Here is a 17,100-nt window from a genome sequence, read left to right on the forward strand (position 1 = left end):
AGGGGGCGGGGCCCTCGGAGGCGGAGCTTCGGGGGCGGGACCAGGATTGGGGCGTGGTTAGGGGCGGGGCCAGGCCAGCCAGCGGGGCGCGGGGCGGTGCTCCCTGGAGCTCCCACTTCCCGCGCGGGCTGGGAGTCAGCCTGACCTGGTCTCGCTCCTCCGTGGCCTGTCCTGTCTGCGTGCATCTCATAAGTAACCCATCATCTGATGTGAGAATCACCAAAGAGGTGACACGGATTATTCTTAGAGACTAAGGCAAAGATGAAAGTCATCTTTGTCAGAAATAAGCCTATGACCTCCCCCTTCAGGTGGTCACCTCTTTCCAGAACTAGGCGCTGACAGTGGCGGAGAGACTGTAACTCCAGTGCCTCTGCATCCTCACAGAAAACAGTCCCGGCCAGTGTGTGCGCGGACCTGGACTTTATCCTCTGACCAAGAGTCCCACGGATATAGACGGGAGGCTGAGGTCAAGGGCAGCCACACAGTCCTGCAGCCCAGCCTGCTCCAGCCTGAGGACACACCCGTGTACAGGCACCTTCCACCACCGGGGCCCCAGGAGTGAGACCCCAGCAGGGGTGGCACCTTGAATGCCTGCAGGACCCACTACAGAAGTGAAAGGGGTGCTCAGAGAAAGGTACTCTTCTGGGGTGCTCTTCTGGGGGTCTGAGTGGACCTGGGTAAGGAGAAAGAAATGACCCCTGATTAACCCAAGTGGAAAAAGAGGCCCCTTCAGAGTCACTGCAGAACCACCACCAGGAGTCAGTCCTCTGCCTGGGCGCCCCTCTCTGCCCCTACTGTATCGCTTTGAAAATGTACGGAACAGGACCTTCCTGGTGGCACAACAGGTTAAGTACAGCACTATGAAGCAATCCGCAGACTCTGCAGCATGAGTTCAATCCCCAGCCCGCCAGGGAGCAACCCATATGGCGCAGCAGACCTCTCCTGTCTCCCCTGATGCTCCCCTCAGCAGTGTATTTCATTCAGTCTGCCTGTTCTGTTCCCCACTCTGTCTCTGGTGAATCCTCTTACCACGACCCTGCCCCTGCATCGCTGGCCTGTACCCCAGCTCTTGTATGCATAAATAAATAAATCTTTAAAAAATTTAAAAAATAAAATGTATGGAACAATTCAAGCATCAACATATTTAAAACTTCTCCAGGTGACCAGAATGAGTTGCGAGGGCTAGCCATTAATTTGTCATTTCTAAAATAGGTTGCATATGTTTCTGGGGAAATGGAGGCCCAAAGAAGGTAATAAATTACCCAGGATCCTGCAAAGATTAAATGATCACAGGGACAAGATTCCTCTTTAGCAGGTCATGTCTCTGGAAGTATGTTGCACGCTTGGTATAAATTAACCAAAAACAAAAGCCCATGTCTTATTTCATATGCCTTGGGCTTTGCGCCTGAGCACGTATCACAGCAACTTGGGAGTAGACAATATTACATTTGAGGAAACTGAGGCCTAGACAGATGCTGTCACTTGTCCCTTTTTAAAGAAAATCAGAAGTCAGACATAAATCAGGCTCTGCATTGGATGGTAGCAAAACTATTTTTATCTCTATCTAGTATCTTCATCAGACCCAGCATGTCCATCTCAAGAAAGAGGCAATTCCTGTTTACTCATCTGGTAGAGGCAGGAATAGAGGAGAACATGGATAAACCTGGAAAAGGGGTCGGAGAGTTTCAGAAAAGGAGGCCTTCGGGAAGGTGAAGATGTGGGAGCCAGTCGGCATGTTGTAAAAGGACACAAGTCCGGCCTCACAGTCCAGGAAAACCCCCACAACCAGGGGCCGCTTTCTCAGAGAAAGGGAAGTTGGGGGTGAGGTCAGGGCTGCATAGTGGTTCCCTTTGCAGAGCCTGATGGCCCAGACTTCAGACTGAAATTTGAGATTCCTCGCAGATGCCCGGCACACATTTTCCAGACAAACTCCTACGTCCCACTGAGTTCCTTCTCCCACATCCACCTCAAAGTAATGCCTTCCAGAGGTGAAGCCCTCACAGCCCAGGACACAGGGTAACACACTAAATCTTCTGGAAGTGCTAAGCTTCATCTGGGCATCTCCACAAGCCACTTGTCTTCGATCCTTAGACACAGTTAGGCCAACATGAGCTGTATCTGCATCCAGTGTCACGCTGACTAAAAAAAATAAAACAAACAATCAAAACCAAAACAAGAAATGTGTGTTATGTCTTATTTTTAAATAAACCTAGGCTATGCTCAATTGCAAACTTTTTCTTACTACTAGCTGTGTGAGTCATTCTCTAAAACTTTCTAAATATAGATACTCTATGGGGGTGGGGGGCAGGGAAAGGAGAGCCTGGGGTCAAAATAAGGGGGTTGTAATTGTAAGGGGAATATAAAAATAAAATTTAAATAATAAAAAATAAAGAACAGAGATTATTAGAGGAAAAAAATTTAAAAAATTAAACTTTCTAAATATAAAGCAGAAATCATCATATTGTCACAAAGAATCATGAGAAAGATATTAGAATGAGCTAATATAAGATTAGTGTTTGGTGAAATTCCTGGTAAAAGTTAAGTGATAAATATGTGATAATAAAAGTAAATGTCATCATTATTTTCATCATCCTCATCATCACCATCTTAGTCACTCAGAGAAACCAAGGACCAGAACTCCCCAGGGTGGACATGGTTACTGTCCTCTCTAAAGCCCTTCCTCTCCCAGGTGGGAATCATGGAGATAAGAGTAGACAAGTCCTTCCCTTTACTAATAACCACCCACCTGAAGATCAGAAAAGAAAATGATAAAGTCACGTCATAGCTTGTGGCTGAAGTCCCAGTTATTTCCCCAGGTGTCAAGACACACGCCAGCTCCATGGCTTGTAAGTAAAGCTCTTCTGTCTTGTTTCAGATAAGGTTCCATGGGGATTAGTGAAAGAAAATAAACTCAACACTGATAGCACAAAAAGTATATAACTAGAATCAAGTTGAATAGAAAAATATGTGACAAACTGAAGTTGATATTGGCCAGTAGAGTATATTGAAATGAAAAGAGCTAAGGTGCCTCCTTGGTGGTGCAAGGGTTAAGCACAGCACTATGAGGCTATCTGCAGCCTCTGCAGCATGAGTGTGATACTGGCGGCCAGCCAGGGAGCTACCCACATGGCACAGCAGACCCCTCCTGTCTTGCCCACTGCTCCCCTCAGCGATGTATTTCAGTCAATCTGACTGTTCTGCTCCCCGCTCTGTCTCTGGTGAATCCACTCATTCCCAGCACCTCTGGCCTACACACCAATTCTTCTACGCATAAATAAATAAATCTTAAAAAAAAATAAAAATGAAGAGAGCTAAGGAGGTTCCCGCGTCAGTTAATCACCTGCTGCGTAACTGGGTAACACACGACAGCTGGTCACAAATTGATGAGTAGTGACTTCCAGAAGCTGAGGGCACTTCCAGGAAACAGCTGGTAAGAAGTCAGGGCCTTATAACCATGAAGAAATAAATTCTGCCAACAACTGGAAGAAGATTCCCCAACTGATCCACCAGGTGAGCCCATAACTGCATTGTGTGACCCCACCTGAGCTGGGCACAGATTTCTGACACACGATACTGAAAGATGTGGTTTTTGCTTTAAGCCACTAAATATTTTTTAGCAGCAGGTAACTAAAACATTCACCAAATCATATCCAATTAGGTTTAATTTTGTGGACAAGTGTGTTATGGAAAATATTTAGTTCTCAAAGCATTTGAATTTTGTAATTGTAGATCAGAGATGATGGAAATACAGCAAGCACTGATTAAAGGAATCCAGGGAGGAAACATGAGATTTGCAATTAGCAAAACATGGTTTTCCTTATGATTCTAACATTCACCATATTGTCTGGGTCAAGGCCCTAAAATATTTGCATCACAATAAAGTATCTTCACCTACCTTTCTTGCACTGTGGTCAGAGATGACTGAGAAGTTAACAATAAACATTATATACCAGACACTGTTGTAAATACTTTATGTGTTGATGCTCTTTACTTTCATGATGAAACCAAAGAACTGAAAACTGTTAATATTCTCAGTGATTAGGAAAAATGAGGAGAGAGCCTGGACTGGTGCAGCTGATGAACCGGAGACAGGGAGTGTGAAGGGCCTATACAGATCCCCAGCAGGCTGTGTCCCATGTAAGCGCTGGAGCCTCCTGACCCGGGGGAGTAGACAACTCCACAACAACTCAACAATCTCTCTGGCTGTGAGTCTCTCCAGGGGCAGGTAGTGAGCGGGGTTACCACGACGGTATCTTTCAAGTATAACATGTAAAGAATTCTTGGCTTTTCATACCTTGGTAGCTCTTTAGCATTTTCTTCACATCCAAGTATAGCTCAGGAACATTACACACAGTGTGAAGCTCCAGAGAGACGGCCTCTGGCACTTCCAGCTCCACAGCCACACTCCTAGGATCAGCAGAGGACAGAGATATCTTCAGTGGGATGGTCCATTTGGCCCTAAGGACCCTCACCCTGCCCACCGGTGCTCCTACGGCACTTACCCACTCAAGGTGTCTTTCACATCCTACAGAGAAACAAGGACACAAGGGTAAGTGCGGGTACATCACTATTTCACGGGGTATGGTACATGGGGCTAATCTCTACAAACATTCCTCCAAGAATAGAATGACCCAGCCATAGACATTGCTAGAAATCAGGTAGACTGATACCTTCTGTGCCCTAAGGTAGCAGCATGTACGTACACAGTGTATGACCCTCTGAGTTGGTAACTTCCTTCCTGTGACCTGTGCCTCTAATCACAGCAGCCTGTGGGCTACTTAGGGGAAAGGCCAGGAGCTTCCCATACTCCCTTACAAGATTTGCATCAGTGACCTAAAATCCTTCCGAGGAGCTCATCACTCTTCACAGAGGGCCTTAGAGATGAACACAGGTAGAGCCCCTGAGATGGGCCATGTAGGTGGTGGCAGCAGGTGTCACATAATGTTAGAGCTGTCATGCTACATTCTTACCCTCAGAGTGTGACCTCCACTTCTATAGAACCTAGAAGAACTAGCTCCAGGCATTTGTCATGAAGCTGAAAGAAGGTCCAGGAAGAGTTCTTTGGGTCTTGTCATATACAAATAAATCAGGGAAAATGATGATAGTCATGTTGGCTGTCCCCCTTTACACTCAAGTCACCTGGAGAATTGTCCAGGAAACAGACCAACACACAGGGTTCAGTGTACATGGAACAGACACAAATGGCAGCAAATGATACCCTACAATTCATATTGGACAATATGGAATCAATTGGCCTATAAAAGCAGAAGGAGTATATTTTTTGATTCATATGTAGTTACCGTATAGACTACTGGAGGCCTCTCTTCAAATATTGATAAAGAAATGCTACTTTAAATCCCCACAATAATTCCCCACTTCCCAGAGAAGCTGGAAGACCTTGCCATCTTCCCCTGCTTCTCTCCACTGTCCCCGTAACACTCGGGTGCAGAAGCCTCTTCTGTGTTCTCCCAGGGCACAGCCTCACCTGCAGCAAATCCTGGGCTGGGCCTTGACATTTCTTCTCTAGTTCCCGGATATGGCTCTTGAGTTCCTGGCTCTGCTTTTCCAGACTCGCCTCACTGTCCTGCAGAATCTTCAGAATCTGCTCTTTTTCTTTCTCCAGTCTCCACAGATAACATTTCTCCTCAACACGGAGGAAGTTGTGCAGATTCTCAAAGTCAGACTGGATTTTCTTTCTCTGGAGCTTTATCTTCTCCTAGAATGAAGAAGATATGCTCAAAAGGTGCAAACAGAACAAACTTCATTTGTGGATGAAATGAGGAAAAAATGAGGTACATCTCTAAAATGGGAAACTCTCATCCTTAAAATTGTATGGAACTCTGTTACAACATGGATGAGCCTTGAAGATACATGGTCAGTGAAGTAAGTTAGAAAAACGGACAATTTTGATTGCTTTTATAAAGGTACCTCGTTAAGTTTGAAAACAGAAAGTGGAAATGTGGGTATGAAGTGGGAGAAGGGAGAGAGGGGACAATGGAGATACTGTTTAGTGGTGATCAAGTGTCATGTTGGAAAAATGAACAAGTTCTGCAAATGGAGAGTAGAGTTAGGGACACCCCAATATGAAGATGATGCCAATGAGATGAACAGTGGATGCTGAAAATGCTAAATTTCATGTTTATTTTAAAGATCACAGACACTTATAAAAAGTAAAGTGTTTGGGGATACTGTGATATTTTTTGCCATGAGTCATCTGAGGTGGAGGAACGTGCATGTTCCTGCTGCAGAGTGAGGCCCAGGGGGCAGGACTCAGATGTGGGAGAGGCTGCCCCAGTTCTCTACAGTCAACGCAATAATTTCCTTCTCCAGCAGCCAAATCACAAGATAAGGAGGCACAGGCCACCCGATAATGTCATTAGGGAAGGAGGGCTGCTGCACCTCCCCATGCAGTGACCTTTGGTCCACGGTAGAGGGCCCTGGTGAAATGCTAGTGAACCCACTTTAATTTGGAATGTACGAAAATGTCTCTATCCTGGGGAATTTTGTGAAGCAAAAGTTTGTGATAAACATCACCACGACTAGACATTAACCGAAGTAGGCGAGTCCATGACTATCAACAGAGGGAGGTCTGAGGCTGAATTTGATCACAGATACCAGAAATATTCATCCACAAAGCTTGTGTCCACTTGAGCCTCCTTATGTATAAGACTGACAGAAACCACATGATCTCTCTTGTGGGACTCAATTTTCATTTGGAAAACACAGAGTTGCAACTTCCACTGAGGCTTCCTCAGTTCATGGGGTGCTTCAGTGACTGTGATGTTGTGGAGAAGGGAAGCTGATATGTGTAGGAGACACATACAGGACAGCTAGACTTTGGCATTGACATGGTTTCCCTACAAATTTGCAATGATGGAAGTTCTCACAACCTGAGATTCCAGAAAGGCAGGAAGTATGACTGTCCTTGAGAGCTTAAATTTAACATCCACACACAAAGGACCAGGACAATGGCTTGGAAGAGACCCTGAGGGAGACATAACAACTAACCAGTCTGCAGGCTGAGTGCCCATGAGGGATCACATCAGTATATCTGGAAGGCATAGGCCTCTGGTGCAGGAGACTGGTCAGACCTGGAAAGTCTTAGCGGAAACACAGTGTAAATTAAAAAAAAAAATTTGCTCTTATTACAGCTCTATCCCATCATCAGTCTCATAAAGATGATAGTATAACGTCACCTGGACTGCCCATGTATACAGAGCTCACAAAGGTTTTTGAACCTCGAAGGATGAATATGGACCCTGTATTGTGGTAAATGTGCCAAAGTGATGAGGTTGAATTCTTTTAACCATGAACTTATATAAACTATGAGGAATTTCCAATTTCCAATTTAGTCAAGGATGGTTCTAGGTAAGAAAGGTCAAAATTCTGCTTCTCTGGACTGAAGTATCAGGAATCCCAGGGAATTACTATTGAAAGGCTGAAAAAGAAAGGAGATAAATTATCATAGAATGTTTCTTCCTTGGATGTCATTTATTCAGTCTGGTGCAGTAAGAAGGAACCAGCATGTGCTGTGTGAAAACATCCTCCCCTCTGCCTAGGCTTTAGGATTCACAATAGTTTGAAATCAATAAACTCAATTTCTTACCTGCCATTTTCTTATTTGTTTCTTCGTGATCAACTTCAGACCCTGACATTGGTCATCTTGTTCCCTCAGTTTTGTCACAGCTTTCTGGAGCTTTTCCTGATAATAATACGGTGAAACAATTATAATCAATCTGACAAAACTTCTTCAAGCACTTGAGTCTAACCCTCCAGGATGGTTAGACTGACCTTAAGTGTTGTTCAATCCTTATGCTTTCAGAGAAACACCCTGAGGAAGGTCTGTGCAGTAAGCCTGGACCACTATTAGGACTTTTACCATCATTTCTGTACGGCCAAGATGGAGGCTTAGGAAGGGGTTGAGTGACATGCACTGGGGCCCATCGCTGGCGGGTGGCTGAGCTGTGATTCCAAGCTCATCTGCTGACCCAGAGTCAGCTGACCCAAAACCACAGTTCTGCCAGGGAAATGCTGCACGTGGCAAAGATAATAACATACACAGATGACTTTCTCTAAATTTCTGCATATGGTGAGTTGTGTGTCCTTGCAGACTCTCTTCCCACTGGCTGGGATCCTAGTCACCACCCAAGCAAGGGCACTCCAGACTCTCTTGTTTTGCTGATTTCTTTACCCTGTTGACTCCAGGATCCCTAAAAGGTGGTGTGTCTTTCCCTATTTTCAGATTCTGTCACATGGCCCTGAACATTGTGTTTTCTTGAATACACACAAGCGAAGATAAAACAGGCTGGTGTGGATTGGGCACACTGTATTCTACACAGGGTCATCACAGCAAGAGTGAATAAGGACAAGACTTTGATCATCCACTAAATGTTAGTACAGTTAAGAATTTATATTTTGGGGACTCATCGTAAACCATTTGTCAGAAAAATGACACAATAAAAGTCATATTTCAAGATCATAATCTCTGATTTAAGTGAAGAAAATCTCATGTCTGAGAGTTCAACATGAGAGCAGGTACTTGCTCAAGCCCTCAGCCCACCCACTCACCTTGTAGCCTGGACATACGTCCTCCACAAGAGCCATGCTGTGTCCGCTGTGCTGGGGGGAGCGCTCACAGCGCCAGCAGAGGAGCCTCATATCATCCTCACAGAACAGGCGGAGCTGCTCCCCATGCTCCTCACACAGCCTCTCACTGTCTATCTCCTTAACGGTCTGAATGAGGTTTTCCAGTTGCTTGTTGGATCGGAGACTTTCCCTTTGAAATGGTGCCCGGCACAGGGGACATTGGGGCTCCCTCAGGGATGATGTCACTTGTAGGTTCTCAAGTGTGCCCTCTATGCACTGGCAGCAGAAGCTGTGCCCACAGTCGATGCTCAAGGGCTCTGTCATCATCTCCAAACAGATGGAGCACATGGCTTCCTCCCTCATCTTCTTGATAGTGGTAGCTAAGGCCATGGCTTTTCTTCAAAGGCTACAATATCAGTTTGGAAGCAGAGATGAAGCTGTCAGAATTTTTCAGTGATGGAACTACACAGCAACTTGGTTATTCAGCCTCCAAAGGCCTTCAAATCTGTCTGGAGAAGAAATGGTTTGGATTTCGAAGAGGCAAACCCTTTTGCTGGGTTGTAGAAATGGTGATCCCTATCATAACTGGCTACTAAAATTTAACTTACATAAAGTGAGAAAATTTAAATTTTCTAATTCTACTTCCCACTAACTCTGTTTCATTTGCTTCATATCTGCCTGTGGATTGGCTACATGGCACCCCAGAGAGAGAGCATCTATCATAGGAAGTGAAGAGAGATAGAAGCAAGGTAAGCTTTCCCATAAAAATTGCAGGCAGAGAGGGAGAACTAAGTCAGGGAGAGTGAATCTCTTTCCCCATCTATCAAACATCAAGAATGATAATTAGGGCCTCCCTGGCAGCGCAAGGGGTCAAGACATAACCTATGAAGCTATCCACAGCCAGTGCATCACGAATTTGATCCCCGGCTGGCCAGGGAACCACCCTAAATGGCGCAGCAGACCTCTCCTGACTTGCCCGCTGCTCCCCTCAGCAGTGTATTTCAGTCTGCCTGCCTGCTCTGTTCCCCACTCTGTCTCTGGTGAATCTGCTCTCCCCCACACACATACACTTCTGGCCTGGACCCCAGATCTTGTATGCATAATTAAATAATTTTTTTTTAAAAAGAATGATAATTAGTGCCAAATCACTTCCTTATTAAGTAGTAATACCACTTAGGAATTGGGTAATCTACGAAGGATTCAAATGAGACAAACACATTTGACTCTACTTCTCCCCACCTCCCTCCCCCAATTCTCCCAACCCCAACTCCCACACATAAAACATAAAAAGGCAATAATTTAATAAAGATTCAGTGGGAAATGGCAATAGGATAAAAACAAACCAAGGAAACCAGAACAGTGTCCCTTCTGTCATTCCTAGGTGACCTGAGAGAAAGAATCCAAAAGTGCTGGAAAGTAAGAGTTGGTACTGGGAGCAGAGCCAAGGACACCTGGGAAATAGCAGTCTTAGGAACTGTCTAGCAGGGGAAGTTCCCTGTGGGAGAACCCAGGGAGTTTGCAGGATCCAGATATGGGGAAAGTGGGAAGCAGTGGGGAAGGTGGGGACATGTGGGACATTGGGTACTAGACACCCCTAGTGTCTAACAGTGATGATCTGAGAGCCAGACAGGGAGGAAAGACAGGAGCAAAGAGGCCTACCCCTGCCCTGCAGCTAGGTGCTCAGAGAATCTAGTCCTGCCCTCTTCCCACAGGGAGGCTGTGGGGCGAGAATGGAATCAGGGGAAATGTTAGTGACCTTTTCTTTGAAGTGACAGTGTTCAGAATGAAAAACTGGCATCAATTAAGTTACTGGCTGGGTTATTTCTCTCTAATGCAATAATCAGGACAACTCTCTTCAGATTTAGAGAATTACTGCTCTATTTGACTCCATGGCATATTATTTCCACAAAGGGCGTATCAGGCTTCTCTCTGCCAGGGTTGCAGTGCTCCTGGGGAGATGACCGCCCTCCTCTGACCCTCATTGCCCTCGGCCTTCACTGAAGGTGAGTGAAAATCACATGAGGTGGGACATGGAGTCTGTGAAAGAAGAAGAGACAGGGGAAAGTGATGGAAAGCAAGTCCTGACCATTTTCACATTCCAGGGCACCCTCATCGCCACCCTCTCTCTCTCTCTCTCTCTCTCACAAACACACACACACACACACACACACACACACACACACGTTAGCACTTCCTTTAAAAACGTTGGCCTACACTACCTCTCACTATGCACAAAAATCAACTCAGAATGGATAAAAGATTCCGAGATAAAAGATACCTGAAACCATAAAATATATAGAAGAAAATATAGGCAAAACACTACAAGACATACATCTTGGTAACAACTTTAAAGGCTCATCATCCAAAGCAAAGAAAGTCAAGAAAAAGATAAACACCTGGTATTACATCAAACTGAAAAGCTTCTGTAACTAAAAAGAGACACCCCACTAAACTAAAATGAGACATCCCACTGACTGGAAAAAAATCTTGGCACTCCATCCAACTGATAAGGGACTGACCACAAAGATATTCAAAGAACTCACATGACTCAACAAGAACAAAGTAAACAATCTAGTCAAGAAATGGCCAGAAGAACTTAAAAGACAGCTCTCCAAAGAGGAAATGCAAATGACCAACAAACATATAAAAAAATTCAACATCCCTTACAATCAGGGATATGGAAATCAAAACCACAATGAGATACTACCTAACACCAGTAAGGATGGCACATATCAAAAAAACTAGCAACAACAAAAGTTGGCGAGGAAGTGGTAAAAAAGAACCCTCCCACATTGCTGGTGGGAGTGCAAACTGTCCCAACCACTATGGAAAGCTGTCTGGAGGTTCCTCAGTCTACTAAAAATAGAGCTGCCATATGACCCAGCAATTCCACTCCTTGGGATCTACGCAAAGGACACAAAAACATTAATTCAAAAGAATACCTGTACCCCTATATTTATTGCAGCACTATTTATAATAAGTAAAACCTGGAAACAACCCAAATGCCCAAAAATAGATGACTGGATCAAGAAGATGTGGTATAGATACACAATGGAATATTACTCAGCAATCAAAAAAAGATAAATTCATGCCATTTGCAGCAACATGGATGGAGGCTGAAGGAATTATGCTCAGTGAAATAAGTCAGAAGGAAAAAGAAAAATATAGGATAGTTTCACTTATAGGAGGAATATAGGGAAACCACATAAGACATCAGGGGAAAAAATAACAACACAAAACTCAACAAAGCAAAAACAGACGATTATAAACCAGAGACATACTGCAGGGGAGGAGGAGGGAGAGGGATCAGAAGGAGGAAGGGAGGAGCACAGGGGACTGTGGTGATGGTGCACGGGTGCATTGGGGAAGGGAATTCTATGGGGACTACACTTGGTGGGGAGGGAAGTAAACATTGTTTAAAAATGAACAATGATGTAAAATATATATAAATTAAAAAAAAAAATTGTTGGCCTGGAACTGGTCACCACCTTCGCCACTCAGCACAGTCCCATATTCATGGCGGGTCCCTCTACACTGTGATTTCTTGCAGTTACAATAAAGAAGTTAACTTGGACTGCAAAACTCAGAAATTAAAATTACATGGGGGTCAGAGTCTGGACATTGGGAGGAATATTGTGGCTTTGCTCATGTGCTTTGTGCTCAGCTTGAATCAAAAGGAAGTGGGACACAGTAGAAATAATACCCTTCATTTGTAGCAATAGAAAAAAGTGACAGAATACTGAGCAGGAATCTTCTGTCACAAAATGTAGAGATTTAAATGAACAGTCCAGTGGACCGTAAACTGAACATCTTTCAAATAAACTGACCACATACATGAGAAGACGTTCAATGTTCATAAATTGCAGATTAATACTGTGAGGTTGACAATACTTCTCTAAGAACCATACAGATTCAGGGCACTCCTTATAGATACAAGCTGTAGTTCTGTTTTGCTATTGTTGTTACTTTGGTGTGTTTGTTTTTGTTTTTGCTTTGTAAAATTGGCCAGCTTATCCTAAAATTCATCTGAAAATCAAGGAATCCAGAACAGCCAAAACAACCTTGACAAAGATCAATATTGCAGGATTCACATCTTGCAACTTCAAATCTACATGACTGCAATGGTCAAAAGTACGAAAAAGTACTTGCATGAAGACAAACATATAGATCAACGATTTGTAATAGTCCAGAAATAAACCCATACGTTTATACTTAACAAATTTTGACAGGTGTCAAGACAATCCAATGTTCAAAGAATCCTCCCATGAAATGACTGTGGAGAAAATACATACCCACAAGCAAAAGAATAAATTTGAACGCCTGCCTCAAATCAGTACAAAACTTATTCAAAATATACAAAGATCTAAATGTAAAAACTGAAATAATTAAAAACTGTTGTAAGAAAACTTCAAGGACAAAGACCAACAACGAAAAAAAAAAAAAAAGATGGGGAGGATAACAGATACTTGAACTTATGGTTCTTCATCAGGAATGTGAAAACAACTCAGAGAATAACAGGCAATTTTTGAAAATCATGTATCTGATAAGGGACTTACCTAGAATTATCACTAGTACATAGTGAGTTCCTACAAATCAACAACAGAGACAAATAATCCAACTTAAAAGAGGCCATGGATCTGAATAGACATTATCCCCAAAATGATATAAAATGGACAATAAACACATGGAAAGGTGCTGACATCACCAGTCATTAGAAAAATGCAAAACAATACCACAACGGGATAGCACTTAACAGTCATAGGACAGGTAAGCTTCAAAATACCCACAATGACAAGTAGAGAAATAGGAAACACATGCATGGCTGGTGGGCATGTAAATGGCGCAGCTTCTTTGGGAAACAGATAGACAGTTTCTTCAGAAGTTGAAGAGTTATCACATGATTCAGCAACTCTATTCCTAAGGATATATTCCACACTTGATGTAAGCCAAAAGACAGAGAAGTGATCTCCTAACTATATATATTCCAAAACTGAAACATACTCCACAAAATTTGTGCATAAGTGTTCACAGTGGCATTATTCCAATTAGCCCCAAAGTGGAAACCCAAATGTCCATCCAGTGATGACACCTAAAATGTGTGAAATTCCCACAGGGAAGATTATCCTTTCAGGATTCACATCTTGCAATTTCAAATCTGTATGACTATATTCATCCGTAAAAATGTACAAAATATCAATTCATGCACCAACATTGATGAATCCTGAGAACACTATATTAATGGACAGAAGCCAGACGCAGATGTCACCTGTTGTATGATCATTTTTGTTAACTGCCTAAAACAGGCAAATTCAGAAAGAGAGAAAATAGGTGAGTCCCGAGGGGAGTATGAAAGTAGGGGGAGGGGAGTTACTGCTTAAGGATATGAGGCCTGTGTGTGAGGAGATGAAAATGTTTTGGAATTTAAATAGTGGTAACTGTTGTACAGAATACACTATAACTTACACTGGGACACTTTGTAGAAGTAGATTTCATGTTCCACAAAATAGATCTCTGTAAAAAATTCAATTCCTGGGAAAAAGCATCCACATATGCAAAGAAACAAGAGATTGTGACCCATAATAGAAGAATCAATCAAAATTTATCAGGACTGATACAGTTGTATAAGGAGAAAATAGAAACTGTAGATTGTTATTTTAACTGCATTTCATAACTTCCAAAGTTCAGCGACACCTAAAAGCAACTTAAAAGACCCTAGAGAAGGAAACTTTGGCATAAACGTACATAGAGTGGAATTAATGATTGAATTTACGTTGGAGAAAACCAATGAGGAAGCAGCAGGCACAGCGACAGGAACTCTGGACAATGAAACCGACAGAGAACAAAACCAAGCAATGCCCAGGGCGTCTGTGAGCTGCGCCACCGGCCGTGTGTGCAGGAGGAGGAACTGGGGAAGGAGCAGCAAGAACAGGAGGAGAAATAACAGCTGGAACAGTCAAAGCTTTCCCGGAAACCACCCAGGGCGCCCCCAGGGGAGAGAGTGACCAGGGTGTGGGTCCAACCCGCCCAAAGCGGTGAGAGACAGACAGACAGACAAAGGAGAGGCGGAGAGAGAAAGGGAGAGGGGGAGAGAGAGAAAGGGAGAGGGAAAGAAAAAGAAAAGGGAGGGAAAGGAAAGGGGGAGAGAGAAAAGAGAAAAGAGAGGGAGAGAGAGAGGGGGGGGGAGGGAGAGAGAGAGAGAGAGAGAGAGAGAGAGAGAGATGAGAGGGAGAGAGAGTGTGAGTGTGTGTGTGTGTGTGTGTGTGTGTGTGTGCGCTCATTGACCAACATGTGATCAAATACTATCCGTCATGCTCACAGGTCGGTACTTGGCACTCACAGAAGCTGGATCGCCGCTGGACGAGCGCTCACTTAGTTCTAGAACAAACATGGCCCCCAAGCTAACAACCTTCGCGGCATGCTGGGACTTGTAGTTCAAGGCATGCCTGGACTGTATTTCAAGGCATGCCTGGACTTGTAGTTCAAGGCATGCTGGGACTTGTAGTTCAAGGCATGCCTGGACTGTATTTCAAGGCATGCCTGGACTTGTAGTTCAAGTCATGCTGGGACTTGTAGGTCAAGGCATGCTGGGATTTGTAGTTCACGGCTTGTGGGGACTTGTGGTCCAGAGTGCCCAGATTGGGGCAGATCCTAGTGTTGCGCGGCTCGCCCCTGTTTTATGGACATACATTCTGTAGCAAAAGCTCTAAACCCACTAATCTGGAAATTCAATGACCCCATTTCAGAAGTAAGGCTTTACTAAGAGGTGGGAGGGGGTGTTCCTCCTCAAGTTTAACTTGTCCTCTTTGATTTCTCTAAATGATCTGAAGGAAACTGAAATGTTAACATTTTTTTTTAAAGTCTGACGGGTGAACATCCAGGTTTGCATCACGCTACTTTTTCATCTTCCACCAGTATCACCACAGTCACTGCAGAGGAAGCTGCTGGGGGAGGGGTGTTCTCTGGCTCAGCATCAGCCTGGCCCCCAGGACCCTGATTCTGTCTCCCCCTCCTCTGCTCCCCGGGCAGACCCGCCCCCACCCCACAAGGACACCCTCATTCCCTTCTCCTCACTCCCCCAGTCAGACTCGGTTTCTCCCTTTTCCAGACCCGCCTCCGGGGCTGCAGGGTCGGGGCTGACAGGGGCGGGGCCAGCAGGGCAGGGCGGGGCTCCCGGAGGGCGGGAGGGGGAGGCTTGCAAGAAGTCAGGAGAGAAGGTTAGGAGGAAAGAGCCCCCAGTAGACACTCCCTGGAGCTTTCCTTTCCCATAGATGCTGTCGGTGCCCTTGCTTGTTCTCCTCCCTCTGCGTGTTGTGGAGACTACAAAGTGCAGCGCACCCTGTTTAAGCAGCCCCCGACTCTGTAGGTAGGTGCTCCTGTCTGCTCCCCCAGTGGCGAGTCCCCCCAACACCTCTGACCTACACCCCAGTTTCTTCTATGCAAAAAATAAAGGATGGTACTTAATTGTCTGATCTGCTCTGATTGCTTCACTCTGAGTTTGCTTTACATTCCGCCATCATATGTATATCAATTTATAAGACATGCAGCAGCATTTTTTAGTTTACAGTATAAGCTCCAAGAAATGTCCAGGTGACATTATTCCACCCCCTATCTGAGGGTCTGCTAGGCTTGAACAGCTGCTTAACCGCCATTCTGGCCACAGTTTGGTCTTTTTGTAATTGGGGTGCCCATGCAAAGGGGAGGTTCCAGGTTTCCTGCCCCACCCAAGGGAGGGTAGAGCTGAGCAGGGAGAGAAGAAGCTGCAGAGGAGACTGAGGAAGGAAGGAAGCAGGATGGAGCCAGAAGGAGACCTGGAGGAGGCGCATGGAGCCTAGAGACACCTGAAGAAACTGTGCTTGTCTTTTGGTCGTGGATGGGGTGACACAGATGTGGGTGAGAGTCCCGTGGGGAGGTGACAATGGCAGCTTTTATCTTGATGTTGATTTTGCTCTTTTCCTCCTGGGCTTGTCTGGTTGTTTCCGACCCTTTTCTGTGGGTCCCCACTGGAAGGTGCTTTAGACTTGTGGCAGGCTTTGGGGCCTTTCTCTGGGCCAATCTCATTTGGATGGAGTTTTACCCACGAGGGGACGGGTAACTCTGGGTTCTTGATTTAGAAACTATATTCTTTGCCTTTCCTGTATTGTTTCCTATTTGTATTAAAGTTCCTTCCCATTAAAGTCTCATATGTTTTGTGTTGATGCGGTGGATGGCAGAACCCATTTAGAGTAGGCAGGTTTGCAGGGTTTGGGCTGCCCCTCTCCCTGCCCTATAACAAAACTGCATACTTAACCCTAACTTGCCATGAGACTCACTTCCAGACTTCTCTGGCTGTTTCTGACCCTTTTCTATGGATACAAACTGGAAGGTGCCATAGACTTGTGGCAGTCCTTTTGTTAGGGGGAAAGGATGTCCTGAGATAATCTCATACAGGCTTTGTGGACTCCACCCCACTCCAGACTAAAGCCATCAGGACATTGGGAAAGACAAATCCCATCACCACCAAGGGAGGGTGGCTGG

General features: G+C 44.7%; 1 protein-coding gene across 13 annotated transcripts; it reads right to left on the reverse strand.

The window, feature by feature from the left end:
• Positions 1-1,527: 1,527 nt before the first annotated feature.
• LOC119251713 (E3 ubiquitin-protein ligase TRIM38-like) lies at positions 1,528-14,993 on the reverse strand. Of its 13 annotated transcripts, none has more exons than XM_054698372.1 (7): positions 14,924-14,993; positions 8,569-8,992; positions 7,607-7,702; positions 5,486-5,716; positions 4,503-4,525; positions 4,295-4,407; positions 1,528-2,139 (listed from the first exon to the last, which is right to left on the reverse strand). In XM_054698372.1, exons 2-7 carry the CDS (start codon positions 8,974-8,976, stop codon positions 1,619-1,621), a joined length of 1,392 nt encoding a protein of 463 aa, XP_054554347.1. In that variant the 5' UTR covers positions 8,977-8,992; positions 14,924-14,993; the 3' UTR covers positions 1,528-1,618. The 13 variants fall into 13 exon arrangements, with proteins under 13 accessions (XP_054554347.1, XP_054554344.1, XP_054554339.1 ...); XM_054698369.1 differs by having other exon boundaries at positions 8,569-9,091; XM_054698364.1 differs by having other exon boundaries at positions 8,569-9,095.
• Between the last annotated feature and the right edge of the window lie 2,107 nt (positions 14,994-17,100).

This window comes from Talpa occidentalis, unplaced genomic scaffold (assembly GCF_014898055.3).
Source record: "Talpa occidentalis isolate TD23 unplaced genomic scaffold, MPIMG_talOcc4v2.1 talOcc4.2, whole genome shotgun sequence".
In the NCBI taxonomy this organism is placed as follows: domain Eukaryota; kingdom Metazoa; phylum Chordata; class Mammalia; order Eulipotyphla; family Talpidae; genus Talpa; species Talpa occidentalis.

Bases quoted from the DNA above. Each gene is read 5' to 3' on its own strand.
- LOC119251713 (XM_054698372.1), bottom strand. From the start codon at position 8,976: ATGGCCTTAGCTACCACTATCAAGAAGATGAGGGAGGAAGCCATGTGC. The intron at 7,703-8,568 runs GTGAGTGGGTGG...TATTATTATCAG, and splicing joins ACGTATGTCCAGGCTACAAG to GAAAAGCTCCAGAAAGCTGT. The intron at 2,140-4,294 runs GTATGAAAAGCC...TATTTTTTTTAG, and splicing joins AATGCTAAAGAGCTACCAAG to TCAGCGTGACACTGGATGCA.